At 41.3% G+C, this 14,089-nt stretch overlaps 1 protein-coding gene across 8 annotated transcripts in view; it reads left to right on the top strand.

Annotated features, from left to right (window-relative positions):
- STARD13 (StAR related lipid transfer domain containing 13) overlaps positions 1–14,089 on the top strand; it is a 297,430-nt gene that overhangs the window by 118,808 nt on the left and 164,533 nt on the right. For all 8 annotated transcript variants that reach the window (XM_080568407.1, XM_080568405.1, XM_080568400.1 and 5 more), the window contains one exon: positions 8,453–8,486. In XM_080568407.1, coding sequence (XP_080424533.1) covers positions 8,453–8,486 — 34 coding nt within the window. The remainder of the gene's footprint in view (positions 1–8,452; positions 8,487–14,089) is intronic.

The following is a 14,089-nucleotide window of genomic DNA, read 5'->3' on the forward strand; positions in this document are numbered from 1 at the left end:
TTCCTCTCTTTGTTGTTTAGTGACCTCTTGTACCTTTTCCACTTCATTTTATCTTTAAAATAGATACAGCACTTCTTCCTACTTAAGAGGGTAAAAATGATAGCAATGCATGAGTCACTGTATTGTTCCAGGATTGTGAAAAAAAACAAAAACACAGAGACTGCTCTCACTTCTCACTTTTGTCCATCTCTGTTTGGCAGTCACTGCTCTCCTTTTTGTCTTTTTGCTCCCACCTCTGCCCCATCTCATTTCCACCTGCCCCCTACCCATATATTGTGACAACTGACGTGTTATCTCCAGTTTTTATTCATCTCTTTGTTTATACAGAAGCATGGCAGCACATCTTCACAGGGGACTGAGCATTAATTGATATTTGCACAGTTCTGAGCATGTTGACGTAAGCCCTGCTGCAGTGTCAAGAGCTCAGAATAGCCAAGAGCTCCTGGGACTTGCCAAATGTAAAAACGTCATAAATGGGATTTTTTTTTTACCTTTTTATCAGAAGCAAATTTGCTGAAACATGGTGGAACTGTATCCTGTAAGGAAGTGATCGCAGAGGGTGGGGAGTGGGAACTGGGGAGGAGGAGCTGAACATTCAGACCGAACTTTGGTACGTCTTCCCTAAAATGTTCCCTTGGCCAGAAGCTTGGGATCGCCTGCACCTGATTGGGTTTTAATTAGGGTTTCAAATATCAACTACTATAAAATCCTATTTAAAAGCTAAAAAAGTGGAAAGTGTTATGAGAGTTTGAGTAAGTGAAAGAGAGAGGGGTACATCACCGCATCCTGCTGGGTGGCACCAGATCAGTTTGCTGCTCTGTTCACCTTGAAGGGAAGAGCAGCATCTGTTTCTGCAGTGGGACATCTGTGTTCTTGTCTCTCAGGTCTCTTCTCTCTCCAGCTGGCCACAAAGTGCACGATAATGACCACAGAGAAGCTGCTGTCACAGCTTGCTTTGTTAACAAGTTGAACTTCCATGGGTATAATTTAGAATCCCTGAAAATTTAAGAAAATGAGCGTGGATATATTACAGTAAAGTAACTTTCTGAAATTTTAAGTATCCGCATTTCTGAAAAATATTTCACTTTTAACTAATCAGAGCCATTTTAAAAATTAATTCCAAGCCTTCAAAATCAAAAGTATCATAAAATCTTTGAGAAGAAGGTTTCTGACCTTATAAAACTTTGGGGTCCTTTTATTTTGGTTACAAGTGGAGATATTGGAAGAAACAGGTTTTTTTGTTCTGTGAAATGTTTTGTCAATTTGCAAATTTTCCTTATCTAGTTCAAGATCACAGGCCAAGACCAGGTGAAAATGGTTTGGTGAGTTTCTTATCTAATGTAGTTACGTAAATTTTAAAATAAATATCTTAAACACAAAAAGTCATTTTATTTATATTATCAAAATGAAATATTTCAATAATATCAGTAATATGTTTTGGTATTTCATAATTTAAGTTCTCTGTTAAAAATTTATGTCAATTGGGCTGGCATTTTGAAATGAAACTAAATGTGGGAAAACCCCTCAATAACTGCAGTCTCCAACTTACCTATTCTACTGATTCTGATCATTTACACTCATCCTTCTCTGGGGTTTGTTGCAAACCACAGCAACATTTTGTTTCTGCAGTGTGGATAGTGGGATCTGAACGTACCTGTACATGTTTTATGGCATTGTCAGCAGCAAAGAGAATCTATTATACAAAGAGGCTTTTCAGTATTCCTTATACAACAGAAAATACTTTATTTTCCAGTTCCAGCTAGTCATACTCGGGCTGAATGTAGAAGACCAGATAGTTCACTCTTCAGGTTTGCTTCTTCAGACTGCCTGTTTGCAAGGTCAATCATCTGCCCAGGTAGGGCAGAGCTGGAGCTGGGAAGGATGGTGGCTAAGGCCCACCTCCAAAGACCACTTCAGAATAGCAAAAAGTGCCGTGTTGACCTTTAGAGGAAATCACAAGAGAGGCAAAGGCAATGTAGAACGATGGCAGCAGGAAAATGATGTTACGGAGTATTAAACAACACGCTCACAGAGCAACGCATCAGGCCAAGGAAATGGTAGTTATAACAGAGGTTTCCTGAAGAAAGCAACAACTTAAACAGCAGAAGGTGTTTGCTTGTTTTGCTTTTTCCCTGAAGTTTATGTTCTGCTGCTTTCGTTTCCCAGCCACCAGATGAGTGCCAGTGCTGGCCAGCTGAGCCACACGGGAGAATGAGATCTTCTAATCTGGCGGCAAACTCAGCAACTAGGATGATTTAATAGGGCAAAAAAATACTGTAAAACCACACCCCAACACTTACTTCAGGCGACTGCGCCTATGTGTTGGAGCTGAATCCCCTACAATAAAAATCTATGTAATGTCTGTTATTATAATGCATTTTTAAAGTATGATAAGTTATAGTTAATACAACAAATGCTCTTTTACTCTCAGTCTTTTGTTGTTTTTGGTTTTGTTTTTGTTTTTATAGGCTTTAATACCCTGCTCAACTTACTGTAAACCTTTTTCTCTAACAAGATATTAAGAAGTTTTCACTCTAAAATACTTTTCAGCCATTTTTCTGTTCGATCAAAACTTTCAAAATTACCGCAACATGAAATGCCACTTTACTTCTCAGACCTTTATCAATTCTACATGCACAGAATAGGTACAGAATTGTAGCAAACAGATGAAAAAAATCAATAAATCTTTCTTTCTGTATCAGTGCTTCTCAGACCAACACTGATCTTTGTGTATAATTTGAAGGAAATAGTTAGAATAACATAAAATGCGTTTTAAAAGCAAGCCTTATTTTGCCAACTAAAACATTAAAGTAGGGAAAATAATGTTCAAATGTTCATTAAATGTTCTTTAAAGCTGTACACCGAGACTAATTTTGCTTTTATAGCTGCAGGAAACATTTGCAGTATTTCATTTTTTTAGAGTTCACCTCAACGTATTAAGTCTGGGGTTTTCAAAAGACATTTCAGTGTCCTCTGAGCTCTTTTGGGTGTTCAGTGCTTAAATCCCTTAGGCTCATTTTTAAAAATATCATCATAAAATATTTGAATTCTAGTTTCTTTGTACATGATTAAAAGGTTCTGTATGCTAGATCCTCAGAGAAAACGGGGAAAGGACAATTTATATAATTTTATCAGGTTAAGGCAAAGAAATAAATTAGAATTTCTAAATTAGACTATTTCCATATCAGCTACAGAGAGACCCAGTTTATTTTATTTACATTCTGTTCTTGACAGCCACTTGAAAATGTACACGTTCTCAGGGAAACAAGATGAACTGACAGAGTTTTAAAATGTATGTGAAAACACTGCAATTCTACAGAATTGGGCTCATTTATTAACAGTTACGCTGGTTTTTGATAACACGTTAGGGTGCAGGTTAGTTGTATTTAGATAGCAGCAAGCATCTCAGTGAGTTATGTTAGAAAAGGGAAAAAGCCTTAGAAATCCTTTCCAGCTGAATCAAGTTTTACAAACCTTTGCTGTTACAGCTGTAGATAACAGGCCAAATCTATGCTTTGCTGGGGTACACGCACCCATTAGTTTCAAGTAAGCAGGCTGATAACGTATTTGGACTACGTGCATTTTTGCAGTAACTGGAACAATTATTAATTGTATCTCCCATATTCTACAACTTCAAACATATATATATATATATATTATTTTTTTATAGCTCCCTTTTATTGGAGGCTACCTGAAGTAGCCACCTGTCACCATGACAGTTGTATAACCTAACATAAAGAAAATATTGTTCATGTTAGCAGTGTTTTTTGAGGTCAGTGTGTACAAGAGAGCATGCTAAGGGGCCCTGCAGAGCAGACTGAGAACGTCTGTACCATGCAGCTCCTGGCCCTGGGTCTCCACTGTCTTCTTTGTGGTCCCCTGTGGTCCTGTGACACGATGAGTATTTTGCAGATGTGATCTTTTGTACCTGCAGCAAAAGTGGCAAGAAACAGAGCAGCGTCTACCTCCATTCTGCCATTTGGGAGCGCTCCCAAATCTCTTGAATGATGCAGAGGTTTAATTTGTAGACAGTCAGCTGGAGCAGTTCAAAACAGTGAGGGGTGACCCAGCTGTTTTGCAGTGTGGATGATCAAGGGCTCGGTGTGCATAAATTCAGCCTCAGTCTTCGGCCCAGCAAGGCCCCCCTGTCCAGTCCCGTAACAAACAGCCCTGCTGACACTGACATTCGTGTGAGGAGCAAGATTGCCTTGATCAGTGCTGTGCATCTCCTTAATGTCTTACACTGTTTTAAAATACTGTGATAAAAACATCCTCAGAACACTGAATTCTTAGTAACATTTTCTTATTCTAAATTTTTAAGAGGGGACCTGGACCCAAGTTTTCCCACTTGTGAATGAATAAGTGGGCTTGTTCAACTGTACTGGGAAGCTGTTTACTTTTCTTTCCTTTTCCTTTTCCTTTTCCTTTTCCTTTTCCTTTTCCTTTTCCTTTTCCTTTTCCTTTTCCTTTTCCTTTTCCTTTTCCTTTTCCTTTTCCTTTTCCTTTTCCTTTTCCTTTTCCTTTTCCTTTTCCTTTTCCTTTTCCTTTTCCTTCTCCTTCTCCTTCTCCTTCTCCTTCTCCTTCTCCTTCTCCTTCTCCTTCTCCTTCTCCTTCTCCTTCTCCTTCTCCTTCTCCTTCTCCTTCTCCTTCTTTCTTTCTTTCTTTCTTTCTTTCTTTCTTTCTTTCTTTTTCTTTCTTTCTTTCTTTCTTTCTTTCACCTGTTCAGTCATGAATAGTTGCTGTGCAATAGTGCAGCTTTAATTAAAAAAATCAGTTGTGATACAGCAGCAGATGTCTTCCACATGATATTAAACATGATCTCTAGGAGCATCACCACAGTGACTGCATTTTTAAAGAACATTATGAGCCTGTTTGTCACCTGCTGAAGATAAAACATCAGCACACAAACCCAGCGGAGGTTTCAAGACTGTACCAGAGACGGTTCCAAATCTCCGAAGGGAAATCAGATTTCTGACGCAGCACTCTCAGCAGCATTTCCTATGGGATAACTTCAGCATTGCCATTATCCCCAGTGGGCTAATGTTGTCTAGGGAACGTATAAGCATAATTCAGGCTGCTGATTTCATTGCTGGGGCCAGGCAACTCCAAGTTACAGTTTGCAGTGAGGAGTGCCATGGTGTGACTGCCCCTTTTGGGCTGTAGAGTTTTATTTTAAAGTGGTAGCTGGGATTTTCTTTTATTCCACTGACATTTTTCTGGAAGGATCTAATAAAGCTGCTAATCAGATGATTGAGTTTTGCATGGAGATTTCTGGTTCAATTCTTTGCAACTGCCTATATGTAGCTTTAATGAAAGCCCAGCAGATTATTAAATTGGTAGCATTAAGAACGAGCAGGATTTCCAGTCTTCATTGTTTGCAGGACTTCTCCCAGCTCAAAGTGCTTTTCTTCTGTATCAGTTCATCAGTAAGAAGTCATATGGATTTATCATTTTTCTTCTCTGAAGGAAGTGCTGTGTCTCGGGGTTGTGCTGCCGTCTTTTCCCCGCAGCATATAAACCTGCAGAATTCAAGGTCTTTTTTGTGAATAGCAGATGTCAAGCAGTCTTGTCAAAATGCCAGCGTTTATTTGACAGCAGTGTATTTTTGATACCATGCCTGTGTTGAATAAATCTGGCTTTTTATTAAACATCCAGAAGAGTTATTTGCATGCTGAAGAGATACACTAATTACTTTTTTTTTTTCTTTTCTGGAGGGTGTGATTTGCTGAGAGTGAATAACTACGGTTTGACAGGTACTCTGAAATATCAGTGGCGGATTTAGGCATGTGTTGAAATGTTTATGTTTAGAGCAGAAAAGAGCTAATAACTAATAAGTGTTGATAGGGAAGAAAGAAGTAAAAGGCTTGCATATAAAACTGTCTTTTTTTTTATGCTATGTGAAGTTATGGGATTGGCTGGCACTGCAGAATAATAGTGCTGTTGCAAATTAAAATGGTTTTGAAGTTGTTAAAGTCAACCGTTCTGTATTCATCTTCTGTGTCAGGAAAAGGCTTTTATGTGACAATAAGCTTACAAGGACATTATTAAATCATTCAGCCCACTTGTTTGATGAATTCCATGCCCCGATCACTTACAACCATGAAAGATCATGTATACATCAGAGAGACAATTCTTTGATGAGTGTGTTTATTTGGCTTGTTGAGCTTATAATACTGGTGTTTTGCTTCTACCTTCACTTCCACTTAATGCAAAGACTTTTTTTTTTGATGAAAAGTACATTTAATAGCAGAGACTCTGAGGGCAACATCAGTGAGGCTGTGTGGCACTGGGTCATCCCTGAGGGCAGCTGTCCAAGAGCTGCCTTGCTCTGAGCAGGGCTGCTCCAAACAGTCCTGAATGAAGGCAGGGACTGAGATGCCTTCAGGCACAGGGATGTCATAGGGACAAACGCAGGTAGGGTGCTTTGGCCCCATCAACCTCCTCCTTATATTTAGCGGTGTAGATAAGCCCCCTGAGCTTCTCTTCACTGCAGGTTGTCCCTTCCGCTAGCTGCCCACCGCCAAGGATTGCCTGATTCACATGGCTGGCTCATCCTGCTCTCATCTTAGCACACAAGCAGGTCAGGTACCTCTGCTCGCATAGGTAAAGTTGGGGTGACCCCACTCAGACAGAACTGCTGAGGGGGGAGAACTGGACCCACTAGCTATCTAATATGTTTCTGCTTTCTGGTTGACATGCTTAATCAAACAAAACACGGTTGTATCAGCACAGTGTATTTGTCTTTGGCTTCTGTTTGACACTTCCACTTGCAAAATTGCTACAGCTGGAGTTGTAAGCAAATGATTTCTTTATTATTCATAGCAGCAGGTGCTGCAGCAGCCTTTTGGCTAGAGTTGTACTCACTTGGTCCATGGTTTCTATATATTTGATTAGATGGTGCCATGCTGCTCAGATGGGATGCTAGTACTTCAATAAATGTATTTTGTTACACAATCAGTTATATAGTGCATTATCATTATTATTTCCGTAAATCACTTTTAGTTGGCAGCTTTCTGTTGCCGCTTGGGATTGTTCCAGCAACAATTTGCATCTTTTTTTGTATGGCATCCTAAAAAGACTTGGAAGTTAATATAGCATGGGTTTGATTGTATAACCAGTGCCCTTGTGGTTACAGTAGAATACAGAAAACAGCTATCCAAGCAGGACTGACATATGTATTTTGATTCACACGCCGTTTATGTCTTCTTCAAGAAATGCTTATCCCAAAGTGACACCTTTAGAAGTGACCACCTCATGTGGTCTCTGCTGGCTGAAGGGCAGGCTGCTGCTGCTCCTGCAGACCTTCAACCTGAGTAAGAGGCTTTTCCACAATTAAATTGCCTTGCAGAGGGGAAAACAACTGCAGCCTGCTCCACCTAGTCTAGCTGTGCTTTTCCCATTACTGAGTGATGCTCCAGCAATTCTGTTCCATGCTCAGAGGAAGAATTTTCCAATATCTCAGTCAAATTCTTCACTAAAATAAAGGTAAATAAAAAACATGTTTTTATAGACGTTTCTATTAAGGCTGTGGAGGCAATATTTACTGTAGGGATACTGGAGCACTTAGTGCATCAGGCAGAAATGTGCAGATGGTTGTCCATATGGGCACAAGCCTATAGCAAGCACAGAGAGCATGTCGCTGCGAGATCGAGGAGTGGCTGCTGGTTCAGCTGGCTGCAGACCGGGCAGCTCACACCTGTATGTTCACTGGTATCAAGGAGAATCAGCTCAGCCTTCTGTTTATCTACAAAAATGAAAATAAAAAAGATTGGATGTGGTTTCTCACACTGTACTAGTTTCAGTTGCAGGCTGCTTTCCTGAGAGAGGTGTTAGATCTGTTGTATGCAAGGAGGGCAGGTGATACACATTTAATCACCAGCTTACAGAGTGAGAACAACCTGATTTGGGCACTGAAGGCTGTTACAGAGGAAATTAATGGACCAAGAGGTGCATCCAAGTATGACGTTAATGGGACCGCTTCCATTTACCACGGCAAACCTAGAGCAGGGCACTGAAAAATATGAAGAAAGCAACATTGAAAGTCAGTTTGGCCACGTCCCACAGACAGAGGGATTTTCTCCCAGTCACGGATGAATAAGCACCATGACTGCTTTGGAGCTGCCATCACCACAGCGTGCTCGTTTCCCACTGCTGTACAGCTGCCTCGCAGGCAGCCTGCACCACGACCTGCTTTGGTGTGCTGGGTCTCGCGTGTCCTTGCTCGTGCCGCGGGCGGCTCACTGCCTGCAAGACAGGGGAATGGATGCCAGGCTGTCCTTAGCAAGCAAAGCTAGATGTTGCCCATGATTTTTGTTGATGAGCTCTGGATCTGATAACCTTTGTAAGGCGGTGATGATGTGTAGGAACTGCATGTATTGTCCTGAAATGTGCAGCTTATTTGAAAAAAAAATAATCTATGATTATAAAACAAAAAATAATTTATTTCTTGCAGGTGCTGTTTCAGAAGCTGTCTAAGGAAAAAGCAGGTAAGACACTGCATTACTTCTTGAATGTTTCTCGATGGATTATGCAGATGTATGCATTGATGGAGGACCTGCAGGAATTGCTGATATTCTGAGTTATTTCGTGCAGTTGCTGTGATTACTTGCATGAGTTCATGAAGCTGTGCTGTAGGATTTGCTTGGTTCTTAAGAAAGCTGGTAATTCAGCAACTTTGGACTTAGACCTTGAGACGCCAACTCTGAAACAACAAGGACACCATGAAGTATTTGTTCTTAGTGTCGGAGAGGAACGAAAGGGCTTGCCACAGCATTGAAAGGTTTACGGTGCATCGAGGTGAGATGTGTGTAAGTGCATCCTCTGGCATACTGCTGGCACAGCAGCCCAACCTGGTGACAGGGTCTCACTTTGCAAAGTAATGTAAAACGTAAATGTAAATAAATGTAAACACCCCGCAGGCCTTGTCCCCAGGGGCAAAGTCACGATGCATCATTCATCAGCATGAGCTCACTCGCAGTTGGTGGAGCTGACAATGTTAACAGCATCGGAGCGTTTGGCTGTTACGGGGAAATGATTTATTTACAGCTGACGTTCTGTGAGGATCAGAGCAACCGGCAGAGTTGAAGAGATGGATGCACAGAACCCTACGTTTGTTATGATGCCAGGAGCTCGGGAAAGGTTTGGGTAGACAACGATGCACACAGAGGTCCTGATTCAGCAAGCTACTTAACACGCAATTAAGGCTGCAATTGACAAATCCAATTTATTGCGAGGGGGAGTAAGCAACTGCTTGAATGATTTGCTCAATTGAGGGTAAATGTCCTTATTAAATTGTAATGAAGCACAATTAGGAACTATAGCGAAAAGAAACTGCTTCCCAGAATGGGTGGTTACTGGAATTTAATAACAGCCCCACAGCTCTGCAAGAAGAAATGTCCCCAAAGTCTAAGGGAATCCTCGTTCCCACAAAAGCTTTTGCCAGCTTGCACCATTTAAATAAATCTTAAAACAGCTGACCTCTGGAGCTCCCTATTTCCTACTGCTCTTTCAGTCTCATTAGTCGATATGTATGCAGTGCGTGTCAATTAAAATGAAAGCAATTGGGCAACTTTGTTGTAATTATCCCTCTGTTCCCAGCTGACTTAACGTCTTTTATTTTTTTTTTGGCCCGAAGGACTAGCTTAAGCCATTTTGCTAGCTCAGTGGTTTCTCCTTGCTCAAAGCAGCGCCGTCTCTGCTCCAAGCTGCACCCTCAGTCCTTGCCAAGGGCCGCCGTATCCCCGTTGGGAGCAGGTGAACGGGTCCCTTTGCAGCCAGCGCCACCAACACAGGGGCTGTGCTGGCCAGCACGTGGAGCAGAGCACCAGGAGCCCTGGCTCCAAAAGCTGAGGTCTCAGTAGGCAGCGAAGCGCTCAGGCACCTTGCAGCAGGTCAGTGCCTGCGTGGAGGCTGCTGAGAGTGGCATAGCTACACATATTGCCATTCGAGTGCTGTGCACAGCAATTTTTTTTTGTCTGCATTACAAGATATCCAAGTATTTATTCCATGTTGGTATTTCCAATGGAAATTATGCTTGTGCTTTTCCGAAGCTAAGCAAATGCCATCGATTTTTAGATAGATTTAGCAATTTTTAATTGTTTTCGCTGCTTGCATCTGTGTAACGCTGAAGGCTTGCTTTGTAAAGAAAGGGAAAACACATCAACAGCACATACATCTTAAAGAAAACCTATTCTGTTAACAGTGCTCCTGGTTTTGACTGTGATAAATTTTTGAATTGTTTTACTTTTATGATAACATCAATTTGGTCTCCGAAGAAAGTTTAACGCCCATCTGGCAGTTAGAAGATGATAGCTGAGAATTTGATAACTGCCAGCATAAAAGAGGAATAACAGGTGATTCGGTTTGGTCACTGAGGTGGAACTTTGCTCATGGAAATCTAGTCTATGATGGAAATAGTAATAAATTTATCATTAAAATGCTTCTGGAAGAAAATGCCAATTCCTTCAAACTGAAGCATTTTGCAGGCAAAGGTTAGCATCCATTAATTTCTCAATCAAACCACTTCTGTAAAATAGGTGTGCAGTTCTTGAAACGAGATCTTCTAACAGCATTCAGTGTCACAAGTTATGGTTTTTATTTGGCTTTGAAACTTTGGGCTTTGAAATTTGAGTTACATTAAAGTAAATTATGATTATGGTTAATGCCAAAATATTGTTTAAATTACCATATTGGCCAAATCTATGTCTTGGACTGAGGGGGGGCTGTTCCTTGCAGCTTTGCAGTTCACAAACTTTTCTGAAATTTTCTCTGTCTTCTGGGTAAGAGTTTTGTTTTGTTTTGTTTTGTTTTGTTTTCCTCTTTTTGGAATTTCTTATGTGAGAAGAAAACCCTTCCTGTCCGTATCCGCCATGTGCAGAGCACAGCACTCTTCTCCTCGAGCTCATTTTTTGCACAACTTTTGGGCTGTCATTCTCTCTCTTGTTTTTTGTTTTTTTATTTCAAATAAATGCAATGTTTTGGGGCTTCCCTTTTCTGGATTTTCCGTGAGCGTCTCACAGTACTAATCACAGTACTAATTCTGTGGCTTTATCAAGATCTGTTAAAATGCCAGGTTCGTCCACTGAACCCAACTTTCCTCCTGAGTGAGCATGGCCCTGCTGATGGTAATTGTGGCTCTGACCATTGCCGCATCCTTGCTGTCATTAACCGATGATGCCATTAAGAGGACTGCCCCACCACTGTGTGACGTGTAATACCTGGCACGGGTAGGTCTTCACCACCTTTCCCTGTTCCGGACTTGTAACCCAGGTGGTTTAATGGCCTGCTGCGGTACTGCAGAGAGCACCTCGGTTAGAATCATAGAATTATAGTAATCACAGAAATATGATTAGCTGCTCCTCTTGCCATCAGCTGGCTGAAGAAAATGTTTTTTTAGCCCGTGGTAGTCACTATCAAAACCTGACTGACTGACACTATGCGTTCTTACTGTTTCCTGGTGTGTCTTTTAGCAAAAATTAATCAGCTTGAGTGTTCCAGCCACCTAATAAAAGTATTTTAAAGCTAACACCACCATCTTGAGCTGGAAAGCTCAAGATGACTAACGCAGAGCACACTTCATCACTGGTAGGGAAAATGAGCTTTTACTTTGCTGACAAAAATTTGAAGTCAGATTAAAAGCTGACACATCCTCTATTTTAGTGGTATGTATGAGGCACTAAATATAGCAGTGTGCCGGTGTATTTGCTGATGCATGGTAATGTAGTCTCTAGCAGAACAGCAATGGGCTGGCAAGGAAGACGGTGCACTGCAGTAATATGATTAAGTCCTCATGTAACCTTGGCCTTGTCAGAAGTGCTCCATGACTAATTGTCTACCTTTGACTGATATATTATGAAATACAGATAGGGGCAGATGTGGTCCCAGGGCTTTAACAGATAGCCTGATCCTGCATTATTTGTCCAGGCACAATGCTAATTCACTTCAAAGAGAGATATCCGTAGCTCAGGAAGCCAGAACCATCCTACGCAGCAGCTGTGCATGAACGACTGCCCACAAAATGCCTGATTCTGGGAAGTGAGAAGGAACTGCAACTCCGTCTGGCCCCTCCTAGACACTGCAGGTGCTGCATGCCTCTCAAGGTCAAACCCATACACCGTATTTCTCGTTGACTACATATTTTTGTGTTTCCTTAGTCATATAAAGGCTCATACTAATGTTTATATTTTACCTGTGCTGCAGTCCCTGGGCAAGAGTTATGGGTTGATCACACCGTGAACAGAAAAAGGGACGTGGTCACAGAACCATCATCTGTTCTGGGGTTTTCCTCGTGCTCATGGGGCGATGGAGAAGGTGGTCTCTATCTCAATGTCTGTTACTTGACGTGGAAGCCTGGCAAATGTGCTGGAGGTGGAGCTGAGGCTATGTCCATGAGCTCCATTGTCCCATCCTCTGCACAGCAGAGAAACTGCAGGGCTGGATGCTCTGCAGTCCCTTCTAGACCTAGGCAGTACTCATGGCTCACACTGCCATTATTCCAGCTACAAGAGTTTACCCGAGATGAGAATCTGAGCTTAAATTACGGGGGAAAATAAAACGTTCTCATCCAGTGCTCCTGTGCATTGGCTAGCAAGCAGAGTGGGGTCACTTTGACATGTCACCGACACAAAGGGGAGATGCTTACTTTGGCTTGAAAAAATGACTGGGCTCTTTACCTTGCAATGGTATAATGAAAATAAACAAGCGAATAAACCCACCTGTGTGGTGGCCTTGGCCTCTGTATTGCTCTGTGTAGAAGCAGGTAGGCTCGGTGCTTCTCCTGCAGCCAGTGCATGAGAGAGAGGGTCCTTTCACTGGCTCTTCCAACTTCTGTGCAGTGCCAGCTTGGCTCCTGATATTAGGCAGTGAGATTGTCTCTTCCTGCCTATATGTTCCTTTCATAATCAGAAATGACAGAACAAAGCCTTCTTTGTTCTTCTGAATAGGAAAATCTTTGCTTCCCAGCTCCTACTGATGTACTGGAGCAGCTGAGGGCAAACTGTGCTCGTCGGCTCTCAAGAGCAAGAGGAAAATGAGAACCCTTCCTATATATTCCAGGATATTACTGTTCTAAAAAAAATAGGTGTTGATTAAAAACATATATGTTTACTGTTTTAATACATGAGCTAAAGATGAAAGCTTGAACTATTAAGGAATACTCTGAATTTTATGTGAGAAACTTCACTAACAAAACAGTAATATATAAAAATGTTTTAGACACATATTGATACTCATTGTCCTTCTAAATATCTTCCTCCATTTCCCTGTTCAATAGTTCTTTCTGTAACTTAGATTTTTTCTCAACATTTTTAAAAAGAAAGAAAAATATTTGAAAGACTAGAGCTGGTAAATCTTAAAAATAATATGTATCCAATAATTCTAAAAAGTGTAGTGTAATACACTTCAATAAGTGTAAAGAATGGTTTCGGGATGAGGCTATTATAGATATTTTTCCTACTTTAACTCATTTTTGTTTACAGCTTGGACTGCTAAAGAGAGTTGAACACTAAACTGATAGATGGGCTCGGGCTTGTAACTTCTCTTGAGACCTCAAAAGACCTGACAGGAACCTTGCTGCAAATGGTGATCTAAAGCAAATTGATGAATTCCTCTGAAGTTTACCCTTTGTGGAATGGGAAGGTATTGCTTTCCAGCAGCTGGGGTCAGTCACTGGGCTGCAGGATTCTCCACTCGAACAGCCATATTCAGCTGCACTGCGTCTGAGCAGCCAACCTTCTTTAAACGCAGGTTTTCTGAGAGTCGTGGAAGAGGGCACATTTTGGCATTTGATGTTTATTCCAAATGTAACCAAAAAGGCCTGGAAAATTTTCACTGAATAATAAATTTCTGCTATATCTGTTTTCTATTTCAAGCAGACCTTCCCCTCAGACCTCTCCGATAACCACAGTGTAAGCTGTGCGCTCTTCTTTTATTTGCTGGGGAAGGTTCCACTTCAAAAATGCAAAGGTTAGACGATTTAAAGTATGCAAGCAACAAAATAAATCTTCACTGTTTTATAATGCTGACTAAGCCTTACAGCTCTGAGGGAGAGACACGCACGGAAGAACAGCTATCCAGGAGGAGCCTCCTGCTT

Source organism: Anser brachyrhynchus (assembly GCF_964034855.1).
Source record: "Anser brachyrhynchus genome assembly, chromosome: 1".
Taxonomy (NCBI): domain Eukaryota; kingdom Metazoa; phylum Chordata; class Aves; order Anseriformes; family Anatidae; genus Anser; species Anser brachyrhynchus.